The 12,175-nt window shown below is 40.1% G+C and overlaps 1 protein-coding gene across 1 annotated transcript in view; it reads left to right on the top strand.

Annotated features, from left to right (window-relative positions):
- Positions 1-684: 684 nt before the first annotated feature.
- The window catches only part of rngtt (RNA guanylyltransferase and 5'-phosphatase), a 117,329-nt gene continuing 105,838 nt past the window's right edge, over positions 685-12,175 (top strand). Inside the window, exons 1-4 of the mRNA XM_030721366.1 lie at positions 685-1,107; positions 7,880-7,989; positions 8,069-8,172; positions 8,267-8,355. Of these exons, the coding sequence (XP_030577226.1) occupies positions 1,044-1,107; positions 7,880-7,989; positions 8,069-8,172; positions 8,267-8,355 (367 nt within the window). The 5' untranslated portion in view covers positions 685-1,043. The remainder of the gene's footprint in view (positions 1,108-7,879; positions 7,990-8,068; positions 8,173-8,266; positions 8,356-12,175) is intronic.

The following is a 12,175-nucleotide window of genomic DNA, read 5'->3' as shown; positions in this document are numbered from 1 at the left end:
AATCCAACAGAGCACCTTTGGGTTGTGGTGGAACGGGAGATTCGCATCATGGATGTGTGGCCAACAAATCTGCAGCAACTGTGTGATGCTGTCATGACAACATGAACCAAAATCTATGAGGAAAGTTTCCAGCACCTTGTTAAATTTATGCCACAAAGCATTTAGGCAGTTCTGAAGGCAAAAATGGTCCAACCCAGTAACTAGCAAGGTGAATCTTTTAAAGTGTCCTGTGAGTGTAGTTCTATGTCCTGACTTGTATGTGCACAAAGATAGCAGTATGAAATAGGAAATCATCTTAACTGTATATTAACAAGAAGAAATGTGTCAGTTAAAGCTACAAGAGGCAGAAATCTATATCTAATCACTGCTCACTTCTGGGTTCACACAGGATTCTCATCCTACTTACCAGGTAAAGATCTGCTAAATTTATGTACATCCAATAATACCTACCCCACAGCTAAAACAATTAATCAAAGACATGTATTTATATGGAAATATAAAATTGAAAGGTATGAAATATAAAGAGAGAAATTAAGTAGTTACACTTTTTTAAAGACATTCAGGTGAGGGGCATAAAAAAAAAGAACTTTGGGTCTGTTTGTTTCTAAAATAGTCTTTTAAGATGTTGTAGTAGTCATTCCAGTATGAAAGGTGGCGGTAATGCACGAACATAGGTTGTCGCCATATAAAAACATCAGGAGAAGAAAAAAAGAGGGCTAACTGAGGTTTTGCTAGGTGATTGCTAAATATCTGGATTTATGGTGGACAAATGAAAAAGATAGCAGCATTTTTTTTTAAAGACGCTGCTCTGCCGTGAATCGGAACAGTCTGCGTTTCGTGTAAAATGCCTCCCGGTCCATCAGAAGGTTAAACGGGCTCAAACTTGTTGGCTGATTCTCCTGAATTAAGAGCTAAAGGGCCCTGAGTCCGCGGTGCTCGGGTGCACATCAACCCAGCATCTGGTGTGTGGGAAAGAGGTAGCATCAAGCAACGGGGGGTTCCTGGTATTGGAAGCTTTTAGATATTACCAACCTCACCTGACCATGTCACTTAACGGACCTCCTCCTCGATGGCGCAATTGTCCTAGAAGAGGGCAACCTTTGGCAGGTTAGTGAAAATTTAACAAAAACAGTGTATTATTTACGAGCTGAAGCTACTGCTGCTAGTTAGCTACGTGCTTTGGTGTTACTGTTATGCTTGTTGCACAGCTTGGCGCCTCAAACCACCTGATTTAAGTAGCAGTAATGGGCTATCTTGGTTCATTTTAGGTTGTTAAAAACAACTAAATTAACACCAGTGTGAGCTCTCAGTGTTATCGAAATGAATGCTTTATTTTACTTTTTTAAACGAGATGTAAAATGATTTACCGATTTCATTGAAACATACCAAAATAAATAAATAGATAAATAAAATAACTAAACCCAGTTTTCGTTAAATAGTTCTGTACAGTAACTGTGAGAAAACCAACTTAATTTTGGCATTTGACATTTTTTTAAATGGACGTCGGTCTGATACTACTCTTGGCGCGCTCTTTAGCTGTAAGGGTTTAACAACGCTTTCCGCCTCTTTTCAGCTTTTAGTGTGACTTTAATGTTAAACTAAAGCTATATTTATTGGGAAAAACGAGCTTTAGAAAAGTGCTGCTAAGTTAGCAAGCTTCGCCATCGGAGAATCACGTGTCAAAACAAACCGGGGGCTATAACATGAGGAGCACACGGCGAGCACGCACTTTTGGTTGGGACGCCTTACTTGAGAAGTAAAGGCAATTAGCGTAAAATGAAGCTAAAGTTTAGTGTTATGCGACAGTTTCCTTATTTGTGTTGCGGTTTTATAAACTACACTGTTAACTGTTATTTCAGTTACTGTCGTGTCTAGTAACCCTATGGTTTTCAGTAGGGCTGCATCCATCAACTGGTACATCTATTTTTGAGCTACAGGTTTCTTTTAAGATCCACAAACATAACCCAAACTCTTCGAGAATTATCCTCCACCCGTTGCATACAGTTATTAGATATTTTATTTAACTGTAGCTGAATTAAATTTTATTTGTGACTGTTTTCATTATCCATCCATCCATTCCCGTCTGCTTATTCAATTCAGGAGCCTATCCCAGCTACCAGAGAGCAAGAGGTGGGGTGCCTGTCACAGGGCAAACACAGAGACAGGCAAACAGTCACACTCAAATTGACACCTGTGGGCAATTTAGAATGGAATAGAAAAATGTTATTGTCATCAAACATGGAATATGGCAAAAAAAAAAAAAACTAAATCAAGAAGATAAGAAAAATACTGCAAAACCAGTATGTTTATGCTACAAAGAGCAGCAGTATAAATGTCAAACAAAACAAGGACTATGTAACAAATATACCAAAATCACCCTAATTGGATGGCTTTGGACTGTGGGAGGAAGCCAGAGTACCTGGAGAGAATGAATACGAACACCTTTATTAGTCCCACAATGGGGAAATTACAAGTAACAGAACCCATGCAGATAACATGCAAACTCCTCACAGAGAGCCTCAGGCCAGATGGTGGATTTGAACCCAGGACCTTCTTGCTATGAGGCAACAATGGTAACCACCGCACCACTGTGTTGTCCTCATATTCCACAAAAATCTATTTAGTTGTGACTCTGTGGCCACTTTCAGTTTGCTGTTGAAGACTTGTTAACCTGCAAGACTTGAGAAAAGTGTCTCGCTTTTGTAGTGTTGCCTTTTGAAAACTGTGGGACATTGTCTCAAAATGTTGGTCAGAGGGATGAGGAATAAAAATGCTGTGCAGTGTCACATGAAGAGGGTCACCTCTTCTTTTCCTTACCACTTTTCCTTGACCTCGATGAAAACGTGGAGCCGACAGAAAGATGGGTAGGAGGATTCATAAGGACTGCATAAAGAAGAGAAGTGCAGTGCAGTGCACTGAGAATCTGAACAACTTGACCCTAGTCTCCCTAGCAATGTCATGTTAGATGTCTGCCTTGCTAAAACTACAGTGTGCAGAGGATGGACTGTAAAACATGCATCTTACTTCACCACAATGTGTTCTTACCCTCTTGTTTTATGCAAGTCAATGAAAAATATCCCTTCATTTCAAATGAAGGGAATTTTAAAAGGGAAGGAACATATAGGGCTATATTTACTAACACTCTGCAGCACTCAATTTACAGCGAATTGTGCTAAATCTGACAGAAAAAAGCATTTCTCATGCCTGTCGTGGTTGTGATAGTTGCTCCTAGTGCTGTTCATTTATTTGGAATGAGAGGGGGATATGTTATTAGAATGAGTGCGTAATTGGCAGGAATGGATGGCTGAAAACTGTGATTGTAGTGCCAAAACTTTGGCTCTGTCCTAAAACTCTTCACTCAGTCGTCATGCTGAGTGTTTAGAGCTGAGCCCTGCTTATTTCTGCTCTTCAGTAATATTTTAATGAAACAGAGCACAAATGAACTGAACTGAGCTGTCTTTTTTTTTTTTTTTTTTTAAGCAGTGTGCTCAGAGCTAGCAACTTCTCTCTATTGAATTTGTCCATCCATCCATCCATCTTCTTCTGCTTATCCGGGGCCGAGTCGTGGGGGCAGCAGCCTAAGCGGAGAAGCCCAGACCTCACTTTCCCCAGCCACCTCCTCCAGCTCATCCGGGACCCCAAGGTATTCCCAGGCCAGCTGAGAGATATAATCTCTCCAGTGTGTCCTGGGTCTGCCCCGGGGCCTCCTCCCGTAGGACATGCCCAGAACACCTCACCTGGCTCCTTTCGAGGTGGAGGAGTGGCATCTCTTTTTTTTGAGCCCTGCCCAAATAGCTGTACTCCTCACCCTATCGCTAAGGGAGAGGCCAGCCACCCTTTATAGGAAGCTCATTTCTGCCGCTTGTACATGTGATCTCATTTTTTCGGTCACTACCCAAAGCTCATGATCATAGGTGAGGGTAGGGCTGTCGATTGACCAGTAAATTGACAGCTTTGCTTTCACACTCAGCTCCCTCTTTACCATGACAGACCGGTTCAGCGTCCGCATCACTGCATACGCAGCCCCGATCCGTCTGTCAGTTTCCTGCTCCCTTCTCCCGTCACTCGTTAACAAGACCCTGAGATACTTAAACTCCTCCACCTGGGGCAGCAACTCGCCCCTGAGCCAGAGTGGGCACTCCACCCTTTTCTGGCTGAGGACCATGGCCTCAGACTTAGAGGTGCTAATTCTCATGCCAGCTGTGAACTGTTCCACTGCAAGCTGGAGGCCACCAGCTGATGAAGCCAAAAGGAATCTGTAACAATTAAAAGTGAAATATCTGTCAAAATTCAGCTATTAATGGGACTACGGTAGCACGTTAGATTAATGTTTGAATGTTAGTATACTGGGGAAAAAACAGTAATGTGCTCATTTACCCACATGGCAGATTAAGAGTAGCTCCAGATAAGAACAGCATGAAATCAGCACAACTTGGGAAATCACCATCTCCAAATCTTTATTATATTACAAAGTAATGGTGTCGGTGATAGGAAAAGAAAATTTAATGCCTCATTTTCAGATTAACCCCTTCTGTGCAACGTCCACTTTTTGGGGGGGCTGAGCACTAAAGTACCTTTACCCCTGATCATCTTGAATCTGAAGCTCATGGTTTTGAACATTGGGTATGATTGGCCATATGGGTTATCTATGCAACTGGCAAATAGAATTTGTGGGACCTTCATGCAGCGCCACCTGGATTCACTCCATTCATTGATTTTTGGTCCTGTAAGGAGATCAGTATCTCACATCTTCTTACAGATCCCACAGATTTCTTTATTGCCATTTAATCAATATTGGATAGGTATTACAAAACATCAAAAAGAATGGCTAGAACCCTGTACATGTAACTGCACTGTAAGTACACCAAAGATGTAGCTACTCATTAACTCACTTCCTAGTTCCTACTCAAGGATTACCCTTTTCTGATACTGAACTTATCCAATTATGATTTTACAAAATTGTTGTTAATCTAAGAAGTAGGCCATTTAAGACAATGTTAACATCCTGGTTCATTAGTAATATCAGTGCTGTAGCGTTTTTTTTTCAGTGACCTTTGAGTACAGCTGTCACCATGAATTGCATGTACAACATGTAAATTTAGAAACAGATTTAAAGATTGGACAGATTTGCTTCACCTTATTTATCCCGGTAAGTATATTTGTCAATACATATCCAATTTGCCCATAATTTTTGGTAATTTACTGCAAAATGTATTAAAAGATTTTTTAAAAAACTTTATCCTTGTATTATCATGAATTCCCAATGAGATAAAAATCTCTTTTACAAGAGAGATCTGGCCAAGATAGCAGCCATATGGTCTTGTAATATATTTAAAATGCAAGAAATAGGGGGGTGAGTGTAGCAGTAGATTGACAGATGGATTGGTGCTGCTTCTGCAGTGATGCAGACACTGTACCGGTCTGCTATGGTAAAGAGGTTAGAGAAGGAGAGCTGAGTGAAGCTGTCAGTTTACTGGTCGATCTGTGCTTCTACCCTTACTTACTGCCATGAGGTCTCAGTAGTGACTGTAAGAATAAGTTTGCAGGAGATGTGGAAATTAGCTTTCTTCGAAGCCTTAGAAATGGGCTGAGGAGCTTTGTAATTTGGCAGAGTTGAGACATTGCTCTTTCACACTGAAAGGAGCCTGTTGATGTGCTTTAGGCATCTGACTAGGATACCTCCTGGGTGCTAGGTTAAGTGTTTGAGGCATGTCCTAGCAGACGAGGCCCCAGGGCAGTCCCAGAACACACTGGATAGATTGTGCCTCTTGGCTGGCTTGGGAGCACCTCAGTAGTCCCCTGTGTGAAGTTTAAGTGGTGGCTGGAAACTAAGTGGCTGAGCCCAACTCCTGAAAAACAATCCCACACCATAATCCCCACCACCACCACCAAACTTTACATTTGGCACAATGCAGTCAGACAAGTACTGTTCTCCTGGCAGCCGCCAAACCCAGAAATGCATCAGCTCCATCAGATTGCCAGACAGAGAAGTGTGATTCGTGACTCCAGCGAACACGTCTCCACAGCTCTAGAGTCCTGTGGTTACACCACTGCATCCGACACTTTGCATTGAGCTTGGTGATGTAAGGCTTGGATGCAGCCGCTCGGCCATGGAAAACCATTCCATGAAGCTCTCTACGCACTGTTTTTGAGCTACTCTGAATGCCACATGAGGTTTGGAGACCTGTAGCTATCGACTTGGTGGAAAATTGGTGACCTCTGTGCGCTATTCATGTCAGCATCTGCTTACTCTGATTTTATGTGGCCTAGCACTTCATGGCTGAGTTGTTGTTCTTTCCAATCGCTTCCACTTTGTTATAATACCACTAACGGTTAACTGTGGAATATTTATTAGTGACTCGGGCTAGAAGGAAATTTCATGACTGGATTTGTTGCATAGATGGCCTATCACAGTATCACGCTGGAATCCACTGAGCTCCTAAGAGCGACCCATTCTTTCACAAATAGAAGCAGTCTGCATGCCTAGATGCTTGGTTTTATACACCTGTGGCCTTGGAAGTGACTGGAACATCTGAAGTCAATGATTTGGATGAGTGAGTGAATACTTTTGGCAAGATAGTGTGATGTGTTTATTCCATTCTTGATTTGTGATCATATTTCTTTGAGTCTTACAGAGGTTTTCAACACAACTAGGGGAGCAACACAGTTGTAGAAACACAGTACAAAAAAGAGGCTTATATATGATTCATGTGTGCCAACCCCCCACTTCCCTAAGTTTGATGCTAATATTTTGCAATGAGCAACTGTCAGAATAACATCTTAGCATTGATAAAAGGAACTGATAGGCTTGAAGCTGTGCAGTTTAAGTTGATTGATCTCAGTTCCCATACGTAAGTGATGCAGAGCTGTTTTTGTACAAAAGTTTAACTTTTGTACATGAAGGTATTGATCTTACTGGTTTATTATGCACATCTCTCATTGTTTTCCATTATAGTTAATATTAAGTATTAAGTATCAAGTACAACACATACTTCAACCCTACAATTTCAGACTTGTCTCCACTGCGCATTAACTTTATACCAGTACAAATATCGAGAACTTCCAGTGCTCTATTTCAAGGCATAGCTGGAGTTGGCAGCGCTTTAAACCAGGCTGTTACTCTAAGACAGTGGTTCCCAAAATGTTTGCTGCGATCCCCTGGTGGGCCGCTATGGGACTGCAGGTGGGCTGCAGTAATAACAGAAATTCAGTTTGAAATTACTCACAAGTATGTGCAGTTACATATTTATATAAATGCATTTATTAGTATAAAAAATGAATCAAAACTGGTAATAGGAGGTGGTTAGTTTGTGGTTTTACTCATTACTCTGACCTGTTTTTGTTGCTTTTGTATTAAAGTTTGTGTCCCAGTGGCAAGTGGGTCCCATATTGGCGTTATCACTTTACATATCACTGGGTAGTATTAGCAGTAGTCAACAGTCTGTGTTTGTTTGGTTTTTTTTTAAAGTAAAATTTTCATGGAAATACATAAATTTCTCTTGTATTTTGATGAGAGTGAAGACAGGCTTGAAGGGGCCCCATGAAGTGGGCTGCAGCACTCTTGACAGCTCTAAGAATTTAGCTGTAGTTTACACAAATAGATCCACAGTTTTATTGGCTATTACTGAAATTCCTTACAAAGCAAATATAGTTAGGGTGCTATTTTATGCTTAATTTAATACGACCTCAACACATACTTATTCAGTGATTTGATCTGCTTTAAAAAAAAATCATGATCTATCTGAATTTTTAGATTCAATTTAGTGTGAAGTTGTAGTATTAGCTTGACCTTTGCAAATCAGTCATTAAATTAAGCATAAAGCTGGGGTCTCTACTCATACAACATAGTTGTAATATTCATTGCATTTCTCCTTCCTAGGTAAATTCCTGCCAATGAAAACAATGCTGGGTCCCAAATATGATGACCAAGTTGCAGAGGAGAACAGGTTTCATCCGAGCATGCTGTCCAACTTTTTAAAAAGTCTAAAAGTAAGTACCTCAGAGAGCACAGAATTATTAAAATGACACCGAAAATCATTTCTCACCGTGCCCTGTGTCTCTTCCTCAGGTGAAAATGGGTTTGCTTGTGGACTTGACCAACACAACTCGCTTTTATGACCGCGGTGACATTGAAAAAGAGGGGATAAAGTATGTGAAGCTTCAGTGTAAGGGGTAAGAGTAAAAATCATTGTCACATACTAAACTGTCTAAATTCACTGTGTCTGTATTAATGTGTTGAATACGAATGTCATACTGTGTCTTTTAGCCACGGAGAATGCCCTTCAAAAGACATCACTGCAGTGTTCATCAAGCTCTGTGAAGACTTCATAGAGAAGAATCCCTCAGATTTGATAGGTAAGTATTTTATCATGTGGATTTTTTTTTTATTTTCACCTATTTAATAAACAGAGGAATTGGATGAATTATATGGAGGTATGCAGGTATGTTTTTGAATCTAAGATACATCAGCAGAAAGTATACCTGCCACTGCACTGTTCTGCAGCTACCATTGCACTGCTTTTCATGTTTTTTGGTAGTGTTTGCTTTTATAAGAGGTGGACTAAAAATTGCAGGGATGTACTAATGATTGCTGACAGCAAAATAACAATTTGGCAGAGAGCTAAAGAAAATTCCAGTGTTTGTTTGCTTTGTTTTTCCCTGCTTTCTGTTCACTCTTTTGTGCCTGGGAAACAAACAGATCTTCACTATAAAAACCTAGCTGAACTTTCAACTCTTGATCACACTTTAGTCATCATTAAACATTCGTGCCATGTTTATCACCTCTGCACACAGAAGGATATGGAATTAGACAGAAATAGATTTAACGTGTAAAAACAGCTGGTGCTGCAAATGAGTTTGCGCTGTGTGTAATTTAGTCTGTTGTAACAGCTTTGCTTCAGCAATAATGAAATTTTGGCTTTGACTTATTCCAGTCAGCATGAATCTTAATGGCTGAACATCATTTCAAAAACCTTTAATTGCTTAAAGTACCTGGAGCCTCTCTGTTTCATTTACATTGGCAGTTTTATTTTGCAGTAAAGACTGAAGTGTTCCCATGTCCTTGCAAGTCTCTCTCTCTCTTTTTTTATAGAAAAAACAGTTAAGTACTTATATAATCATAATACTAATGTTAAAAACCTTGCTAGACCACTTTACAGTTAACATCAACAGGAAAACTTTCCTCAGTGATTTTAGACCATGGCGACATGATAGAATCACACAGTTGCTGCATATTTGTCCACTGTATCAATGATACAAATCTCCCATTCCACCACACTCCAAAGGTGTTGGACTGATATCTGGTGACTGTGGAGGCTTGTGGAGTACAGTTAACTCATTGTCATTTTTAGGAAACCAGAGGTGATTTGACATTTGTGACATGGTGCATTATCCTGCTTGAAGCAGCCATCAGAAGAAAGGTGCACTGTGGTGATAAAGGGATGGACATGGTCAGCAGGAATAGGTGTTTAAACAATGCATAGTAGTTAGTACTAAGGTGTGCCAATCCCTTATACCATCACAGCAGCCTGAACGGTTGATGCAAGGCCGAAAGGAGCCATGCTTTCGTGTTTATGCCAAATAACGGAACCTGCCATCTGAATGTTGGAGCAGAAATTGTCATCAGACTAGTTTGCCCAATCTTCTGTTCAATTTTGATGAGCCTGTGTGAATCCTAGTCTCAATTTCCAGTTGTTAGCTGACAGGAGTGGCACCCAGTGTGGTCTTCTGCTGCTTTAGCCCATCTGCTTCAATTTTCAACATGCATTTAAAGATGCTCTTCAGCATACGAGTGGTTATTTGAATTACTGTTGCCATCCTATTAGCTCAAAGCAGTCATTTTCATCTGACCTCTGGCAGCAACAAGGGATTTTGACCCAGAGAGCTGCTGCCCACTGGATATTTTTGGACCATAAATTCTAGAGTTTATGGAGTTTCAGAATTTTTCCAGCCCTTAATCACATTTCTACTCCATTCTGATACTCAGTTTAAACCTCTCTAGCTCATATTGAAGTTGTTTACATGCCAATCTGTGCATTGAGTTGCTGTTGTGTGATTGGCTGATTAGATATTTGCTTGAATGAGCAGTTAAATGAAGTGGCCAGTGTGTCTGCATTGCCATTTATTGCCTTGGTAAACATTATCTTGTGTGTCCAGCAGAGGGCAGCCTTATTCCAGAATTGGTAGAGCGCAAAGGGACGCGAGGTCTTGTTGGAATATATTTTCACTACTTAAAATTCCAGCAAACACATTTGTACACTGGTGTCAAATATCAAACAGCTTCCCGGTACAACTATCCATCCATCCATCCATCTATCCATTCTCTTCCACTTATCCTGTTCAGGGTCGCGGGGGGGCTGGAGTTCTCTTCTAATGTCTGCACAGCAGCACCACGTTCAGCCCTCATAAGGAGTGCATTTGCACATTTTAAAAATGTGCAGTCTTGTGCAAGTCACTATTTTGTCAGCTTGTGTAGGAGTTTCATATCGCAACCAACACTCGTCTCCCAGCAAACACTGTGTAGGTGATTTATAGGTGAAGGAATATCAATGAGCACCTTGGCCAAATCAATTTGATCTAAAAGGGAGAGATGTAGATGTTGGTGTGTGGGCAGGTTTTTTTTTTTTTTTTTTTTTTTCATTGTTTGTGTTTTTTTTTTTGTTTTTGTTTTTTTTTAAACTGGATTTTTTTGTGTGTGTAGTTCAGCTTGTCATTATTACTTGAAAATATGTCTGCATTTTGCACATTGTTAACAAATTATGTTAATGTGTTTTCTTACAAGTAATATTACATTATTCACTGTACACAGAGTTAAATCTCAATTAGAGTTAGAATGATATACTGGCTTATTGCATGTGTGTCTGTATCAGTTATGCTGTTTGTTGGCCAGTGTGTAATAGTACAGAAACACCTAGTTATGTTACATTTTTACATAATAGTACCACATATTTACTATACATAAAAATTGTTTACTTATTGCTTTATTCACAGTCTTAGAGTGTTCCAATTGACACATTATTTTGTCATTTGTCACACAAATGTGTTTCAGTCTAAAAAGTAATCTCTGTCTATTGTAGTAGTATCCTTTGCCTGAAGGCAGCCTAGGGGATACTTATCAGCCGAAGATGGACAATGACACTGCGCTTTTATACTGTTGGCAGCAGGGTGCTCTCTTACACCTCGTCCTATCCAGATTTAACTTGTAACTGCTGCCTGACTTGTAAATCAGACTGCTTGAACATCAGAGCAGAATGTGTGAATGCCATCTCAGCAATCTCCTGCCTTTAGCCAGCTGGTGATTAGGCTTTGTTTTCTCCACAGTACACATGTCCAAATTAGACAATTGGTCCGTTAAATGTGATCCCTGTCCGCTGACGTTTCATCTTTGTTATCGTTGGCGTTGCCAGGCAAACCTCCTAATATAGGGAGACATTCAAGTCAAATGCTTTCATTTCATTTTATTTATTTATTAATTAATGTTTTGTATTTTTGAACCCTTCTGTGAACCTGCTGAAGACATCTTGTCTGAATAAATGTCACTATGTCACAAATTAGGAGGATTTTTGTCAACTATGACTTAAAATTGTCATGGTGCATTTTACCCCTTGGGGAGAATTCCTTTTCAGAATCTGCCTTCTGCTCACCTCAAAAGAAGGAGCGGGATTTTCTCTCCGTTTTTTTCTTTTTTTTCTTTTCGCCCTCACGTCCTTTTCATTCTCTCTTTACCCCCCTGAATGTTTCATCAATCGCTGGGTCTCTTCTGTGTGTGGAATGGCTGGTGTCAGATTTTTGATGTAGGTATAAAGACAGGACCCCCCTCTAAGAGGAAAAAGATCTGCCTGTGAGTCTTTTGTGTGTGACTTGATGCCCTCGCTCAAAACATCCAGTCAGCCTCAGTACATCTCAAAGGCGAACTGATTTTATTGATGTGAGAGACGGTTTCATTGGATAGTATTCTGCTAAACCGCATGGCTGTTGAAATAAGGGGGACTTGCTCATAATATGCCACATTAAATTGATTGAGCATAGATTGAGGTGAGGGCATGCAGATCCAAAAAAGTTGGTAAGCTGTGTGAAATGGAAAAAACACAATTCAGTCATTTGCAAATAATGTAAACCCTATTTTTATTTTTAAAATGGCAACAGAAAACAGTATATTGTGATGTAAATTTTTTTT

Source organism: Archocentrus centrarchus, chromosome 24 (assembly GCF_007364275.1).
Source record: "Archocentrus centrarchus isolate MPI-CPG fArcCen1 chromosome 24, fArcCen1, whole genome shotgun sequence".
NCBI classification, from domain to species: Eukaryota; Metazoa; Chordata; class Actinopteri; order Cichliformes; family Cichlidae; genus Archocentrus; species Archocentrus centrarchus.
The sequence above is the reverse complement of the archived record's forward strand: the minus strand, read 5'-3'. Positions and strand labels throughout refer to the sequence as shown.